The sequence below is a fragment of the Mycteria americana genome, chromosome 9 (genome assembly GCF_035582795.1).
Source record: "Mycteria americana isolate JAX WOST 10 ecotype Jacksonville Zoo and Gardens chromosome 9, USCA_MyAme_1.0, whole genome shotgun sequence".
NCBI lineage: Eukaryota > Metazoa > Chordata > Aves > Ciconiiformes > Ciconiidae > Mycteria > Mycteria americana.
This window is the reverse complement of record NC_134373.1, coordinates 16,118,480-16,136,534: the sequence shown is the minus strand read 5'-3', so window position 1 is coordinate 16,136,534 and position 18,055 is coordinate 16,118,480. Positions and strand designations below refer to the sequence as shown.

Genomic DNA, 18,055 nt, shown 5'->3' with positions numbered 1-18,055 from the left:
CAGAATAAGATGGGTCTAATAAAATACCCATGTGGTGGCTGTTTTGTGATAGTTCACTTTTCAAATGGCATTATTGTAAACACTGGCCAAAAGTGATGCTCTGAAACAGTTGGGTTTAAGTCATTGGATAAGAATTCAGGATTTGGAGTTTTTTCCACTTTGTTCAGAATGGGAAATAAAAAATAAAGATATTTCTTTTCCCAAACTTCCGAGAAAACTGAGGAATAGTACTGAGGCGGTGAAGAATGCTTACAGTATAAGGCTGCTGTAGAATGCAGAGTAATTGCTTGATGAGGAAGCAAGTGTTTGTGTGCTTTAAATAAGTCATGCTGCTTATGTAGTCACAAATGGCAATGACTTTAAACAGAGCCCCAAAGCAATCAAAGATATTCAGTAGCTGAACTTTTCTCCAGCTATAGTAGGTTATGGGGTAATTTTTACAGCATCAAAATGTTTAGTGCTCTGCTTAAAACGCACATCACTCTTGATCAAAGAATTCCCAGCATATAGTTTGTTGTATAATTTTTTCCCCATGTTTATTATGTAATGTGCAGAAAAAATGCTTGATGGTTTTGGGAAGTGTTTTGTCTTTGATGCCAGCTCTGTTTTAATTTTATAGATACCATCACAGCCATGTTAGACTGCACAGATAGGCCTGTTCTGCAGGCAATTTTCCTTAACAGTAACTGCTTTGAGCATCTCATTCGACTGTTGCAGAACTGCAAGGTAAATTTTCCCTTATCAGCATATTTTTAACAAAACCTGTCTTGTAATATTGCAGGTATCTTAATTACCTTTCTATCTTCCTTCTGAATTAGATGCAATTTCATAACGTCTACATACTGGAAGTAAAACTTTGGATCGGTTAGAGCCACTAATGCCGTGAAAGATCCAAGTTGCTCTAAATTCTTTTTTTTATTCCTAATGAAGTAGAGGTCTTTCTTGTCTGTCTTGTGGTTAAAGCAATGAATCCTTATTTTGAGTCCTGAGCAAAATACCTTTACAGACACTGCTCATTCTCTAAAATCTGTTAAGGTTGTTACTGGAATCAATCCCTACCCCCCCCTTTTTGTTGTGTTGTGGTTTTTTTTTTTCTTTTAATATTCTATCACTGGATTGCTAGGAAGTCACTTAAATTGCTGCCAGAGGGAGGTCTGAATTCTAATTTCAGAGGCATATTTTTCCATTTTAAAAAAGTCTTGCTGGTGTGCCTTTGTGTTTCAAAATACTTGAGTCTCGTGTAGCTGACATAAAACATGAGCTCAACCTGTTACAAATGTTCTTTGATTGTTCTCCTTCTACATAGGATTTAGTGTTTACATAGATGCTGTGTTTTCATCTCAATCCCAGATGGTCATAATTTGCAAGATAGTCTTCCACTGATTGCTTTGTAGATTTCATTTTTCCCTGTGCAAAAGAACATAGATATGATGTAACTCTGGAATATTTTATTTCTCTTTTTGTGATATGTTGATGGCGTAGCTATTTTGAGCTCTTCTAGTGCTAGATAATTTAATGCTAGCTACAGTATGTGATTTGATTAAAGTCCATTTAGATTTTGGATTAGAACATATTTCAGTGCAGTGATATATTAAAGATAAATGTGTTTGGATTATGTCTTAACTGTAGTTACAATCAGTGGCAGAATGCCAACTGACTTGAAGTGTTTTGAATAGTGTTTGTAGTTTTTTATCTCCTCCTGAAAATACATTGTTTGACCTTTCCATTCTCCTCCTCTGTTTGGGAATCTGTGCCTATTTTTGTACTGACCTTGTACTCTGTAAGAAATTTCTTTTTTAGTTTCTTCTTAAATCATCAAGCAATGTGATGTTTACCTGTTCATGGAGACTCTAGCTATGTTTCTGCTCTCATATAAACAAGTGGTGGAATTTAAGAAAGCAGGAATAGCTACTCTATTTTTGCAGCTTGCTCCTTTTATTTTTATTCTGCCTGTATGTATGTCATAAGATATGCTCATTTGAGGTTTTTTTCCCGTGATACACTCTCACATATTACTGTGATTGGTTGGATATCAATGCTGCCGGTTTGCTACATAGTGGGGCAAAATACCCCCAAGGATGAGAATTGGGGAGAGGGTGGAGGCTGGGAAGGTGTTGTATTTTTCAATATACTGTATCTCTGTTCTTTTTCAAAGCCAAATAACAAAGATGAATTTAGCTGTGGAATTAGGATTTCTCCTTACTAGCTGGGGGTGGAGACACGATTTCTATATTTTTTTTTCTTTACGTATGAAAATCTTGTTACTGGATTCACCAGCAAGCTATGTAAAGCACAGTTCTGCAGATAGCGGAAGTGTCCATACACATATTTGAAACTCAGGAAGCTATTGAATCTTCAGCAAATTTGAAGTGAAAGAAATTTTCACGGAAAGGAGGGGTAAAGAAAATCCATACCACTATTTCTGCTATAGATATCCCAAATCACTTGGGGTATTCAAGGCAATACTTCTAGTCATACTTCCTAGTAATTTGTAGTTCAACAATCTTCTAAAATGTAAATATTTTTTTCATATTTCACTGGTTTTAAGGCTTATGGGCAAACTGTCTTCCCTTAACTATGCTCTACGTTGAGATCTACACAAAAGCTTTTCAAAACTGCTTGGTTAAGTTTTGGTGATCTGAATGTTGCTTTTTGCCTGTGACATCTGAAAAGAGGGACTGTACTTTAGAGGTATCAGGAGGTGCTTATTCTATACTGAGAGTCATTTAACAAGCTGCTTTGTTGGTCCTGAATCTTTTCTCATCTATTAAACTCTCTTAGAGGTCAGACTTTGAGCAAAGCACAATGACCTCTAGCAGTATGCCTGATTAAAAAAAAATACTATTTTCTGAATAGCTTTTAATAGAAGAATTAAGACCATATGGAAATTGTAATAAAAATATATTTTTCCATTTTCCATGTATTATCAGAATTAAAGCAACCCATATGAAAAATCTGATGGTTTTTTTTGCATGTCTGCATTTGCTTCTATTTAATGTTCTTATTTCCACTTGTTAATGTTATAAGCCTCTGAGGCATATTATAGTTATTCTGCAGTGTTAAGTGCTCTTGACCGTGATGTACCTTTCAAAATGACTTGTGTTTCTAACTATGTGCTTTCACACCTACGTAAGTCCAAGTAATATCTTGAGTGTTGTCCTTCTGTTTGCCCTAATTTATGGAATTTGATTTCTCAAGTTGTTCCTCTTCAGAGAAGCTACTTAGCAGATAATGGAACAAAATGTATGAGGAAAAAAAAAGTGACAAATGCTTAGTTTTTACCCACTAAAGGAAAGTGGTGTTCCTTTTTTTTTTTTTTTTTTTAAGGGACTTTTAAAACATTTTAAAACATCAGGGATTTTTTTCAACACCTCAATATAATCTAAAACCAGAAGAAGATAGATTTTAGTCCTGATTAGGTTACAGCTAAACTTTGCACACAAAGTGACTACAATTGATTATGAAGATATTTGGGTGAGCTTTAAACTTGCAAATTCAGGAACTGACTAGGAATCTAGCTACTAGACGCAGAGCAGTTTCTTAGCTGAAGATGCAGTATAGGTGTATGTTTGATTTAAAGCTATTTATAACTTGTCTGATTCTTAGGGTGATGGCAGAGATCTTTTACCCTTCTTCCTGTCCTAAGGACTATGTGCCCCAGAAATTCTGCTGCTGTTGCTGTTTGAAGATTAAAATATTCTGTCTAGGTGTCTTTAGCCTTCACCTAGGATGAAACATAAGTGGGAAATGGTGAAACATCCATATCTGTTTCTTTGCTAATACCCCACTGTTGTCTTTATTTCTTACAAGAAAATTTTTGAGAACCTCCTGTCATGTTGCATATTGTATATGAAATCACAGTTGCTAAGCCAGTAACCAATATAAATTCCAGATAGATCTGTTTCCTTGTCTCAGCGATTACATATTTTCATTTAATTCTGGGGTGCGGAAAAGGCAATTACTATTTAGCAAAAATACAATGTAATCTTCAGTATTGTAAGAATTAACAGAAGACTAGTATTAATGGAGGATTGTGTCTCACCAGTGTGAGAACTCTTTTTTTTTTTTTTTTTTTTTTTAAATGTGAAATACAAATCCAAGGCAGCCTCCACAGGTTTGGCTGCAGGTAACTGTTTAATGCAATTATTTCCATTATTCTTGTCTCTGTTTCTAACAGCTGTTTTTAAATGCTAACAATAAAGTGGCAGACAAGAGTGAGAAAGACCTTGCCAACAAATTACTGACAGAAATGAATGAGGACCAGGTACCTACCTAACCTGTATTTTGCTTCAGTTGAAGTCAAGACACAATCACAGGAAAACTGATTCCTGTGCTTCACCTTAGCCATCCTCTTTAAGCCTTCTGCAGCAACATGAGCTTGTGTTGCTGCACACATCAGTATTTCCTGTCTCCGGAAAATTATTTTTCTGAATAACAAATTGAATTCAACCTCAGTTTTATTCATCTGCTTCAAATTGCAGATATTTGCAATAGATTGAGCCTCAGTTATGCTTTTTTAAGGAAAAGGTGAAGTACATGAATGGAATCCAAATAAATTCTATCGACCTGGTGGTGATTTTTTTTCCCTTCCCCTTTCCTCTTTTTTGCTTCTTTGTCTCAGCACTGTGGTGTTTTGGATTCTGGGGCCTTGTTTGTGAATCTCAATGGTTGTATTTGATGTCCTGATTCTTTGCTTGTCATCAAGAACAGATGTTCACAAAACAATGGACAGGCTGAATCAGGGAGGTAGGAATAGCCTGTTGCTTTAATTTTCCCCAAATATTGTGGAGAGTTTCAAATGCAAATTGCTGTTGTATTAATTTTATAGTAGAATAATTTGTTCTGATTAAAAATGTAAAGAAATGCTAAATACAAGGTATGGTAATCTACAAATTGTAATTCTAACTAATAGCTTTGGCTTTTTTAGAAACTCAGTGCAACACTAACCGCATGTAAATGTTTCTTCACGTCTAACACCATCTTCTGATTCTTGACATTTCATTTTCAAAATGTCTGATATGCATATAATATTTCAGAGATGATGAAACAGTGTATATTTGTTTGCACAGTTTTGCTAATTGGGTTTACTGATGGATGCAAAATAGTGCTCCAATGTTTTTGTCCTTAAAAGCACCATAGAAATATCAATATAAACAAGAATTATAGGAAAAAACTCAAAAGATGACTTAAATTGGAAAAAGAGATGTTGATCAATACAATGAGGCTATGGGTGAGGCAGCCACCTTACTGTGCTGGTTGTGACTTATCTCTTATAATTTGTGTGTGTGTGTGTGTGTGTGTTGCATTGGTGTGTAGGGACTTGGATGGAAAAAAACCCACTTTATATGAACTGCAGGTGCCTGATTGTCCAGCCGCACACACACACATACTGCAAGAGGTTTCCTAATTTGTTTTCCTCCCTCCCTCTTGAGGTTGTCCATTAGCCGCATGAGGAAAACTTGTTTGTCCATCAGAATATTTGAAGTGCAATGTGTGTTGTGAATGCTTCTCTCCTCTTGAAGTATGTGGCTAGTTGTCTACTGTTATGTAATTCCTTGTAGACCGTGGGGTTATGAAATCTTGACTGGTGGGGAGATGATTTTTGAAGCATGTTAGCAAACTTTTGGTTTCCCTCCTGGCAGGAGGGCACAGTATAGATTTTGGAGCTGAACTGTCTTTGCACGTTTGTATATAACTTCTGTACCTGCTACTTTCAGGTGTTTCAGGGGCACCTAGACTGCTTGGCAGTATCAACCATTCAAGCCCTCACAGCAGTAATGCACAAGTCTCCAGCTGCTAAGGTAACAGTATATACGCAGCGGTTTGTTTGCAGTAGGCTTCTTGATCTTGTTTACAGTTAGTGTTTTATCGCAGTATCTTAATGAATTTTGCTAATGAAGATGAGCATATTGTCGTCACGCATTCCTGCCAGATAGGAATAGCTGATTAGCATCCCTTATCCCTTTATATGTGTCTAATGGCTAGACACTAAGCCATCTTTCTATTGAAACTGGAAGATCAGAGAGGTAATGACAGTTGGAACCTTTGTAATGGAAGTTCATCATTACTTGTCCCATGAATATGTGGGGTAGAATTAATGGGTATTTGCAGGAATTTTCAGGCAGGAGTTTGTGTCATAGTTTTATCATGGCTTTAAACTAGCTCAGTACGGTATTGCTGTCCAAATGGTGGTCTTGCTGTTCCCCTGCCCGTCCTTTGTAGTTATTCTTGTGGTTTGATAGATTGATAGGTTGTGGTTAGTTTGTGAATCTGACTGGAAGCTAAGCCCGCAGAAAAACAGTGTATTTATTCTTAGATTGCTGAGTTCATTAGATTCACCCTGTAGTTGAATGATTCTGTAGTCTTGGCACAGTGGGGGGGGTGTGGCTGGGAAAGGGAATGTGGCTGCACAGTGGAGGCTAAAGGAAGAGTGGGAGTCATGATTTGGTTGCTACTTTCAGTACAGTCTGAGTGAGAAATGGCAGGGTCAGTTATGCTCCTCCAGAGCATTACTCAGAGTGCTTCTTTCTCCACTGACTCTGGAAAGCCTCGGAAGAGTTGTATGTTGGAGGTGGGGACTGGCTGTGATTCACAAAGGGTCTGCAAATTTTTCAATTGTACTTCCACTGCAACGTATGTATTTTTTCTTTCTGTATTTACTCAAGCAATCATCTCACTGCTGCTGACAGATTAATCCTTTAAAAAAAAAAAAAAAGTCTTAATTTCAGTGCAGAATACAGCTGGGAGAAGAGTATCCATTCTGTATGATTTGTTGGCTGTTTACTAACTAAACCATAAATGGATGCTACAGTTTGGATTTTGCTGCTTTTTTTTTTTTTCCTTCATGTAAAATCAATTAAGTTTCAGAAAAACTTTCTTGGAACACTTTTCTAATTTTTGAAGTGTTTAGGATGGGTGGTTTTTAATCAAGCTGGTCTAGGAAAATCTTTCATTCAGAAATTAATATGTGAATACTTCTAATTCTCAATGTAATCACTTCATTTCATGCTATAGTTTGCATTAAAAAATGAAGTTATTAATATTTTGTGATAGATGTAACATTTTTATTATACCAAAGCAATTATAGTCTTGTATAGGTAACTATTAAAATATAACTTTATCTTTTATTTGTTTAGCTGCATGCTGCAGTGGGATCCTTCTCATCTGTAGCATGCGAGAGATAGCACAATAGACATATTATCAAAAAGAAATTTCTAGCCAGTAAAACATTATTCTTGCATTCTAATTATTTTGTGTCTTAATATTGTGTTAAATTAGAACCTGCTGCAGTAGGCGGGCAATTTTTGTCCATTATATTTGTAAGTGAGACTGGGATTTTTATCCTCAGGAGGTCTTCAAGGAGAGGATTGGTTATGCACACTTATATGAGGTACTAAAATCACTGGGTCAACCCTCACGGGAATTGCTGGAAGAACTCATGAATATGGTGAGATGTGCTTGCTTTGAATGCTAAAATGCTTACATCTTTTCAACAGTACTTCTAACCCTATTTTATTGTATTTCACGTCTGAGTTCTCTGCTGTTTTTCAGGCTGTTGAAGGTGACCACATGGCTGTTGGGATACTAGGCATTAGTAATGTCCAGCCCTTATTGCTGCTTATCCAGTGGCTTCCAGAACTAGAATCACATGACCTGCAGATTTTCATCTCAAATTGGTTGAGGCGGATCTGCTGTATTAACAGACAGAGTCGTGCCACATGTGTCAATGCGAACATGGTCATCCGTATCATTGCGACACTAAATTCCCACTCCGCACTCCATTGTACTTGTGCAGAGAACCTGATTGCCCTTCTGGGCTCTTTGGGGAGCCAGTCAATGGGCTCAGAAGAACTGCTTCAACTAATACGGCTCCTGAGGACTAAGGAACCAAAACAAGCTCACCCTTATGTTGTTCCAGTGATGCGAGCCATTCTAGCAATGGCCCGGAAGCAGGGCATGGCTAGTGCCTTGCAGTATTTCAACTTGTACCACAGCATGGCCGGAATTGCTGTTCCATCAATTCATAAGTGGCCAGGCTCTGCATTTTCTTTCAACGCTTGGCTCTGCCTTGACCAGGACCGGGTGGATACTAGTACAACTAGCAAAAGTGGCAAGAGGAAGCAACTCTACAGGTATAGTTACTATAACTACTTCAACAGCACAAATCTAGGTCATCTGTTCCCTGTGGCATATGGTACCCTATGACATATGGTACTTCTACTTATCTTCATAGAATGCAATATATATAGTGCTTAGTTTTGTGGAAGGGAGCAGTTTCATCTGTCACCAGAGCCAGGCTGTGTTACAGAAATAAGCATGTAGTTTCTCAGTTATAATGCTTTCTTGTCTACAGTTTCAATATCCATAACTCCCAATTGTGTTAAGGTTCATAGCTTAAACAAACAAAACAACACTAAAAAAACCACCACCACCACCACCACCACCAAAAACCAAAAAAACCCCACCCCAAAACAGAGCAGCCTTCCTACTGTTTCCTGCAAAGGTAAAGAAATCTGTTTTCTATGTGAAAGCATAAAGAAAAGGACACATTCGTTTGCTTAAATAGTAGATATTGACATGGATGGTTCTTGGTATAATTTAACTTTCTGAGTATTAACATTCAGCAGCAAACAAAATGCAGAATGGGGGAATGCTAGTTGAAGAATCTCTTGCTCCCTTCAGTCCATTTTACTGCACTGCAGTTTCAGGGGAAATGTTGAAGAATGCAATTCTAGTAGTAACAGAATTAGTATTTTCCAAACTCCTCTGTCTTAGAGTGTTACTTCTCTTTATTAATAACCATGGTGGCAGGTGGAGACCCCTTGGATTTTTGTGGCTGCCTTGTGTATTTGTATAGCACAGCCCTGATGAAGGGTGCCACCTGATGAACTGCCACAACACTGTTTCCAGTATTTGTCAGTGTGTCCCACTAAAGATCTTAAGTAGACTGTAGTTCTAGAAAACAGGGGAGGAATTGTGCTACAAGGTGAAAAAGCTGCAATTGGATTTCAATGTGATGCTATTATACCAATAACTGACAGTTTTTCTATCATTTTATGTACAATTTTGAAGACATTTTTCTGGTTTTCAGAAGCTAAGACAGTAGTGTACTGAAATTAATATAAAAAAGAGGAAATGTTTAAAATTCCAGTTTCAGCTTGAATGTTAAGCACACAACTGAATTAAGACCATTAAAAATTGATCTAGCTGCTATGTTTTACAGTGTTTAATTGTAAGACAGCTTACATCTATAGAGATAGTCTATAATAGTCATGCTCTCTGTATGTGTATTTGTATTTTAAATTGATAGATGCAGATACTTGATAGTACAGTAGTTAATGCATCCTCTTGGAATAATGGTGCCTAAGGGTGTGTAGCAGGTTTTGATAGCAGTTCACAATTTATATATAGTTTTTTGTATTGAAGTGCTTAAAAAATGAACGGTTTCTCAAGGCAAACCTGTGTGGGCAGGGCTTATTTATAGGTAGCTGATTTTCTTCATTATATGAATGAAATAAGATATATAACAATGACTACATTTACATTTTGTACTAAGGTAAGGTTCTTGCTGATAGATAATCACGAGTAAAAAAAATCATGGATGACACATTGTCTCATCAAGCAGTTTTAATGCAGATTTGTCTATAAAATTAAAGATCAAACTTTCTGCATTTTCTGAAAGAGTTATTCCATGTGTCATTTTGGTCTTTAAAATAAATTAAATCTCTGTATACAACGCTACGATGTGAAACAAGGGCAATGGAGAAAACACATCTACTAACTGTAACAGTAATGTCACAAATCTGCATGCAATATTGGTAGCTTTACCAGGCGCTGATGGACACAATTTAATTGGTAGAAAAGCACAAGTTGCAGGCCAGTCTCTTTATTACAATATTGTAGCTTCTAGAGACTATAGCGGGCAGGACTTTGTAACAGAACCAGCTTAAGCTGTGTGGGTCGAACTGAAGCATTACTTGTTGGGACAGAGGTTATGTTTTCATGTAAAACATGGATGGCTACAGGCTGCTTTGGGAGCTTGGGTAGGAGGGCTCTACAGAAGGATCTGGACAGGCTGAATCGATGGGCCAAGGCCAACTGTATGAGGTTCAACAAGGCTAAGTGTCAGGTCCTGCACTTGGGTCACAACAACCCCATGCAAGGCTACAAGCCTGGGGAAGAGTGGCTGGAAAGCTGCCTGGTGGAAAAGGACCTGGGGATGTTGGCTGGCTGAGTATGAGCCAGCAGTGTGCCCAGGTGGCCAAGAAGGCCAATAGCATCCTGGCTTGTATCAAAAATAGCGTGGCCAGCAGGACTAGGGAAGTGATTGTCCCCCTGTACTCGGCACTGGTGAGGCCGCACCTCGAATGCTATGTTCAGTTTTGGGCCCCTCACTAGAAGAAAGACATTGAGGTGCTGGAGCGTGTCCAAAGAAGGGCAACAAAGCTGGTGAAGGGTCTAGAGCACAAGTCTCATGAGGAGCGGCTGAGGGAACTGGGATTGTCTAGTCTGGAGAAGCGGAGGCTGAGGGGAGACCTTATTGCTCTCTACAACTACCTGAAAGGAGGTTGTAGCGAGGTGGGGGTCGGTCTCTTCTCCCAAGTAACAAGCAATAGGACAAGAGGAAATGGTCTCAAGTTGCACCAAGGGAGGTTTAGATTGGATATTAGTAAAAATTTCTTCACTGAAAGGGTTGTCCAGCATTGGAACAGGCTGCCCAGGAAAGTGGTTGAGTCAACCATCCCTGGAAGTCTTTAAAAGCCGTGTAGATGTGGTGCTTAGGGACATGTTTTAGTGGTGGACTTGGCAGTACTAGGTTAACAGTTGGACTTGATCTTAGAGGTCCTTTCCATTCCAACCTAAATGATTCTATAATTCTTTCTGGATCACCTTTTGGCCTGTGTGTCCTGTGCCTTGGACTCCCTTCCTTGAGGCAGTTCTTCATTTTGCATTTTGGTTTTGTGTGCGTTTTGTTTGGGTTTTTTTTTTTTGGAACAAGAGTAATAGCTAGTCAAATAATAAATATGGGACCAGCAACAAACAGCTTAAGTGGGTTCTCTCCTTAAGTGTACTGTTAGGTGATTTCCAATAGTTTTGAAGAACTCAGTCCTTGATTGTGTGTTTTGTTGTCTTTTTCTGTAGCTTTTTTACAGGAAGTGGTATGGGGTTTGAAGCATTTATTACGTACTCTGGGGTATTGGTGGTTGCAGTTTGCACGAAGAGGGAATATGCAACAGTGATGCTGCCTGACCATTGTTTTTTTGACTCTCTCTGGGTAAGATTTGATACTGAAAACACTTTGTTTAGGATAGTAAGCTCGGAAGTCAAAGTTAATTTTTTTGGTTGTTTTACAAATTGTCTATTTTATCATATTTAAATAATTCATTGCATAAGAACAGATCTAATCTCAAATAATGCAAGCAATTTCCATGTAGATTAGTGGTTTATTGAGCTAAATTATGCCTATGTTATTAGGTATTTGTTATTGATAAGCTGGTTACAGCATTGTGCTTAGTGATTTTTTTTTTTAAACATGCAGATTTTTTTAAAATATTAAATTGTAACAAGCATAGGTGGCTGTGGTGCTATGTGAATGAATAAAATGTGCTACTGTGTTCTGCCTTGCCCTTTTCTATTCTTATACTTAAGGACTGATGTGCATTATCGTGAAAGAGCTGTATCTCTTTCCCTTCGAAAACCTGTCTACATGTAAACTACTTTAAAACGGAAGCAGCTGATAGTTGGTCTTAACTTCTTGTTGATGCTTTGGATTTATTTTCTTAAGTGATTTCCTCACCAGATTAGTAGAGATTAAGTTAAATACTTCCATACAGTAATTTCACTGCTTTTTAATAATGACTTAATTATTTTATATTGCTTAACCAGCACAACATAACTATTGTTCACATGCCTGGAAAGAGGCCCTTTGGTCAGAGCCTTGTGTACATCTACGTCAATGGACAGCAGAAGGTCTCTGCCCCACTTCGATTCCCTGCCATGAATGAAGTAAGTTCACCTTCTGAGTCATACTGCTGTCCTGATGAGCTCTCATAGAACAATGAGAACATAGTTGGCTTTTTTAATTTGGAAATTGTGTAAGAGTTTAAGATAGCTTACCCTATTGCTAATAAGCTTCTGTTCAACTTTGGACAGTGTCCAGAGTATCAATTTGGAGTATAACTAACCATTAATTGGTGCTTGTTTAGTCATCTCAGTTTAAAAACAAAACACAGATTACCTTGGTTAGATTGTGGGGTTTTCCCCAACATAATTACCTGAACATACTGACATAATTTATGATGAGTAAATCATAATAAATCACACCTCTGCCAGTAGGATTGGTGTGACAGTACTCAAATGAGGAATATTCCCTGTTGTTTTCAGCAGTAATTTTTTTTACTTGTATTTTCTGTATGTTCCCTTAATTGGTAATATTATACCTGCTTTGTTGGCTGGATAAGCAGTTCACACGCACTTAATCTAACTGTCGTAGTTTAGCCCCAATCAGCAACCAAGCACCACACAGCCACTCGCTCACCCTCCCCCTCCAGTGGGATGGGGGAGAGAATCTGAAGACCAAAAGTAAGAAAACTCATGGGTTGAGATAAGAACAGTTTAATAATTGAAATAAAATGAAATAATAATAAACTGTAATGAAAAGGAAAACAATGTGAGAGAGAGAGAGAAAGGAACAAAATCCAAGAAAAAAACCAAGGATGCAACCGCTCACCACCCACCAACTGATGCCCAGCCAGTCCCCGAGCAGCGATCGCTGCCCCCGGCCAGCTCCCCCGGTTTCTACGCTGAGCATGAGACCATATGGTATGGCATAGCCCTCTGGCCAGTTGGGGTCAGCTGTCCTGGCTGTGCCCCCTCCCAGCTTCTTGTGCACCTGGCAGAGCATGGGAAGCTGAAAAGTCCTTAACTAAACCATCAGTGTGTTATCAACATTATTCTCATACTAAATCCAAAACACAGCACTATACCAGCTACTAGGAAGAAAATTAACTCTATCCCAGCTGAAACCAGGACAGTAACCATTTCAAATGTGTGCACATTTAGCCTAAAAAACCACACTAGCCATCAAAATGTGTATATGTTATGTTTAGTTTTCTTTGTAAGCATTGTCCATTCTTTTTGTGGAACAAATCCAGTTCAAACTGGGCTACAACACTGAACATTCTTCCCTCTTTTGTAAGTCCTAATTTGATATTTGTTAAATATGGTGAGCAAACACTTAAATTGGACACAATCATAGTAAAATCAGTATAACACTTAAAAAATGAGAGTAAATGTAAATTCCATTGTGAGATAAAATTTTGGATTAAAACTCTGAATAAGCACTATAAACATCAAGGTAGCTAAAAGTAGGGCAGGTAAGCTTCCCATGAGAGCATCTATTTGAGTGGAATAATGGATACGAGAAATGTACAGTAGCAGATATCCTGGGCTAGTGTTTTGGATTATAATCCAGAAGAGGAATGTTTGCCAGGGTATCTGGAGCGCCATCCTTCCTGGCTTTGCTCCTGCCAAAGGTCACACAACAATTGAGGTGACCAAATTGCTCTTAATTGGAGAAAGGGCACTCTCTGCTGTTGTGGGAAGTATATGCTCTTTTTTTTGGCCTACTGTGCTGGATTGCTTCTTTTCCAGGGCACGCCATAACTTGCTGCTCTTGGTTTAATTTACTTAGTTCCGATTTGCCAGAGATGGTCTTCAGATTTACTTTATAAACTGTGAAAAAAGGAGGTTATATTTACAGTATGTGTTTTGTTTTCTTTCTTCCATGTGTGACTCTCCAGTCTTTTACTTCTTGCTGCATTGGTTCAGCTGGTCAAAGAACAACAACTCCTCCTCCATCTCAGATACCAGATCCACCTTTTTCCTCCCCTATTATGCCCCATCGGACATCACTTGGGGGCATTCTCTCTACAGGAAGTTGGGGTGGGATGCTTGGAAAACCAGAGCTCATCACTAAGATGATCTCAGCGGGGACTCAGGACAGTGAATGGGGATGTCCAACATCTTTGGAGGGCCAACTTGGATCAGTTATCATCTTTCATGAAGCACTGCAACCTCCTCAGGTGAAAGCATTATATTTAGCAGGTAAGTGGTGAATGTACTGGTTTTAGTGGAATGAAAGGGATGAGTTATGGACAAGACCCCACTGAGGTTTGCTCTACACAGACACATAATGAAGAAGTTACAATCCAGAAGAATTGCAGAGCTGACCTAAATGAGAGTGCCTTATAACAAATAAGCTTAAAATGGAATGATAGGTATTTTACGAAGTTTTATTTAAAATGTTATGTTTGCATAAGCTCATCTATTTATCATATGTACAGACCTGCCAAAATCAAAATGTTAGGTAGTGTTTTCACTTGTAAGTTCTTAATTTTTGCTACTGTTTACCTACACGTGAGTTTACAGTTGAGACTTTAAAGTATTGCCCTTGTTTTGAGAGGCCACTTAAAGGTGATTTATGCTTGAGGATTTTTCCACAAGAATCAATTAATAATTACAGGGTAATTTAAAAAAAAAAATACTCTGATAAGCTGTGTCTTAAAATTCAAGCTGTTAAGGTATTAAGTTCCATAATGACTTGAGGTTGTTAGAGATCAGCACAAAAATACTTCCACCATTTAAAGGTAATGTTTTGTATTGTTAAACAAAACTATCTTGAAGATTACTCATTTTCTGGACATTTGGGCTTGATGATGGAGAGATTGGTGACAAATATGATAAGTATTTGTAAAGACAAATATTAGAGCTGTTTGAATGTATAAAAACCCCTTCTTTGTATAGTTTAGCTTTTTATCAAGAATGTATTTCTTTTTAAGCAGACCCTATGGAATGAATGATTTAAGTCATAGAGATTACTTCAAAGCATGCCTCAAATAGATATGGTTCAGAGTGTCCTATTTGTTGTTGCAACAAAGTATAGTAGTATAAAATTTGTGAAGGTCAACATTAATATCCAGTGGACTCTTAAATATATATAAATATATAATTATATATATAATTTTTAATAGGTCCAAACTGTTTAACTCCGTGGAAGTCTCAAGAGGCTGAAGTAGCAGATCTCCCCAGTAAGGTGCTGCTTCATTATACACCAAAGGTATGAAACAATACATAATTTCTTTGATTACCCAGTGTGCTGTAATTTCAGAATATGTTCTAGATGGTCTTTTTTTTTTGCTTTGCTATTGCTGTTTTGTAGAACAGGTGAGCGTGCCATCTTTATGCTGTGGTTATTATGGCGGTTATGATGTGGTTATTATTAACTGTGGTTATACAGTTCTTAAACTGTAGTCTTGTGCAGAGATAGTAGGTTTTGTTCTTGTTTGGCAAAAGGGCAGAACTATCTTGCACAATTGTGAGTATCAAATCTAAGATAACATATGTGATGTTCCAGGGGTTCCAAATTGTTTAAATACTTTAATATCAACACGATGGCACTAACTTCCTGAAACACATTATGCATCATTCAGAAATCTTATGTGTTCAAGGATCTGTAACTTGTTTCCTAAATGATATTGTAGCCTCTTCCTTTGTTTAACAGGCCTGCAGAAACCCAATTTGTCTTGACCTGTCTGCAAATCTTTTACATGGAAGACTAACTGGAAACAAAGTAGTGAACTGGGACATCAAGGTAAATGCATACTGAAGAAGCAGAACCTGATGTAAATATGACAGTGGTTGCATACGTTCATCTAACTTTTGCAGTGGCGGAAGTTATTACCATAATGCCAGTGACGTTTAGCAGATACAGGATGTTTCTGTAATGAGAATTAATGGGTTAATGCTGTAGCTGGAGTAATATTAAATTACATTTATTGAGAACTTACAAGGGCTACTGGTCTTAATGGCATAGATAATGCATTAAGGTATTTTGTGGTAGCTGACTACTCTTCATAATCTGTTCAGTGCATATTGTGTATTGAAAGCGTTTTATCATCTCTAGGGGATTCCGTCATGGTTTTCTTTCAGTCTTAAACTCTGAATTAGATTAAGATTAGTAGGGTTAACACTTGTGACTTTCGCTGTATTAGTCATATAAAAAAATATTATTGAATTGCAGACTAACTTCAGCAGAAAACAAGGTGTGGAGTTAAAATATTACAAGAATCTAGCATTTTTTTAAGAGATAAGTTAATCTAGTTATTTTATTTACTTTTGGTTTGGGGTTGGCAGGACTAGGTGATCTCACAGTCCAAAAGCCTCACTTCAGAGAAAACACTGAATATTCACTAAAGTCTTATACCTTATTCTGTCTCTGCTATACACTAATTGTCCAATATTTTTTCCTTATTGTTGGATACATTGGGATATCTGATTCTTACAGGCTATGCATATCATCTTTGTTTAACTTTTGCTAGCGGTTGTAACCACAGCGCTACTGTTATGTTAGTATTAGAACTTAAAATTTAACATTTTCTGCCTAAACCTGTTTCTCGTCTTCTGCTCAAACATTCTATTGTAGCAAAACTGTCCTATATTTTGGTTTTTGGTTTTTGTTTTCTTAATCTACACATGGGGTCCTTATGTCCTTCTGGTGAATGAGTTAATTTCTTAGTCTCATGCCACTGACAGTTCAGATCTGACCTTATACTATAGAATTAAAACTCACAATTTTGTCAACTCAACACTGCCAAGGAGATTTAGTATTAGTGGTTTAGACTTTCTTGGTGCTCCACAAACAGAATACCATTTAGGCAAGTTACATGTCCATTAGATGTCTTCTGTGTAAGATAGCAAGAAGTCTTCTGCTAGCTAGTTCATGGAGAGGAGGAGGAAACCATGAAATGCACACCAGCTTAATAAATACCTTTGTGTACCTGTCTGCTTATTTGTTCCCTGATCACTAACACATACTAATATCAAAAATCAAAGACTTAGCTCTGTGCATGAGGAAATAAAGTTATTTGCAGTGGCAGAGTTTGATGCAGAAACAGTGACATAAATAAGGATTTATTTCTTTTAAATTTAGATAAAATACATCCAATTCTGTTTTATAGGCAGATTCTTTGATTAAGGGCTCAGCTTTGAGAAAAAATAAAATCCGAAGTCTGAGTGTAGAAAACTTGTCAGTAGAATACCACATCTTTTTTTTGTCTTGAGGAAAAATGTACGAACATTTTTTGAACATTTCATACACAAACAGGCTGCCTTTTTTTTTTTTTAAGAACAGTGAGCAATCAACTATACTAGCTAACTAATTAATAAGGAAATATTGTTGGAGCTATACGGTGCATATGCTGACTTGTGGAGATTAATGTTAAGAAAATTCAGACACTTGCTAGTTAGTTTTGCTATGATATGAATAGTTAGAAAATACTGCAATTTGTTCTGTTCACCCAGTAGTGGGAAGAGGGGTGGGTGAGGAGTGTTTTATCTCTAGCTTTATGGGAAAGCAGATTGTGAGTAGAAGTTTTAGGAGAATCGTTCCTTAACAAACATGATAGGGTTTAGCACCCTCTTGAGGAGGACTAAAATGAGGAAAAAAACACAAGAGCTGATCAGGAGCTCATGAGGAGATAGGTGCAGCCTAGATGGAGCTACAGTTACTGCTGTCTTGTAGTTCAGACAAATTCTGTTTCCAAAAACTGCAGGTCTGTGGTGCCTCTTGTTTTGCTCAACAAGCACAGAAATCTTCATCCATGAGATAAGTTTTGCAGATTTAAAAAGCTTCCTTAATTGTTCAATTTTGTTAAATTCACCTTAATAAACATGGGCTGGAGAGTGAGCATCATAAAGACACACGGAGCAAGGTAACAACTGAAACAGTAGAAAATGATGGAGAAGAAGAGGATGATTTTCTCCACTTCTTCCCAACATTTCTGACTGGGAAGGGAGAGTGATATCCCACGTTAATAAGCTGGATTATAGGATGTTGGGGTTTTTTGGCTGTTAAAATTTTACTACACAATAGTTTTCATTGGACTAAGCTGGGCAATTGAATAGGTGTCTCTGGCTAGCTTGCTGAGACCCTGATTTTCGAAGTGGCATTGTGAATTGCTTCTGGAAATCTTGTGATTTGAATATGTTATACCTT

At 37.5% G+C, this 18,055-nt stretch overlaps 1 protein-coding gene across 7 annotated transcripts in view; it reads left to right on the top strand.

Moving 5' to 3' along the window:
* NBEAL1 (neurobeachin like 1) overlaps nt 1–18,055 on the top strand; it is an 89,260-nt gene that overhangs the window by 33,550 nt on the left and 37,655 nt on the right. For 6 of the 7 annotated variants that reach the window (XR_012777075.1, XM_075511623.1, XM_075511621.1 and 3 more), the window contains 9 exons: nt 620–726; nt 5,718–5,801; nt 7,349–7,447; nt 7,552–8,132; nt 11,143–11,275; nt 11,887–12,006; nt 13,803–14,106; nt 15,033–15,118; nt 15,563–15,652. Coding sequence is in view for 6 of the 7 variants with exons in the window: in XM_075511623.1 (XP_075367738.1) it covers nt 620–726; nt 5,718–5,801; nt 7,349–7,447; nt 7,552–8,132; nt 11,143–11,275; nt 11,887–12,006; nt 13,803–14,106; nt 15,033–15,118; nt 15,563–15,652 (1,604 nt within the window). In the remaining variant the exon portion in view is untranslated. The remainder of the gene's footprint in view (nt 1–619; nt 727–5,717; nt 5,802–7,348; nt 7,448–7,551; nt 8,133–11,142; nt 11,276–11,886; nt 12,007–13,802; nt 14,107–15,032; nt 15,119–15,562; nt 15,653–18,055) is intronic. The other variant, XM_075511626.1, reaches the window with a different exon arrangement.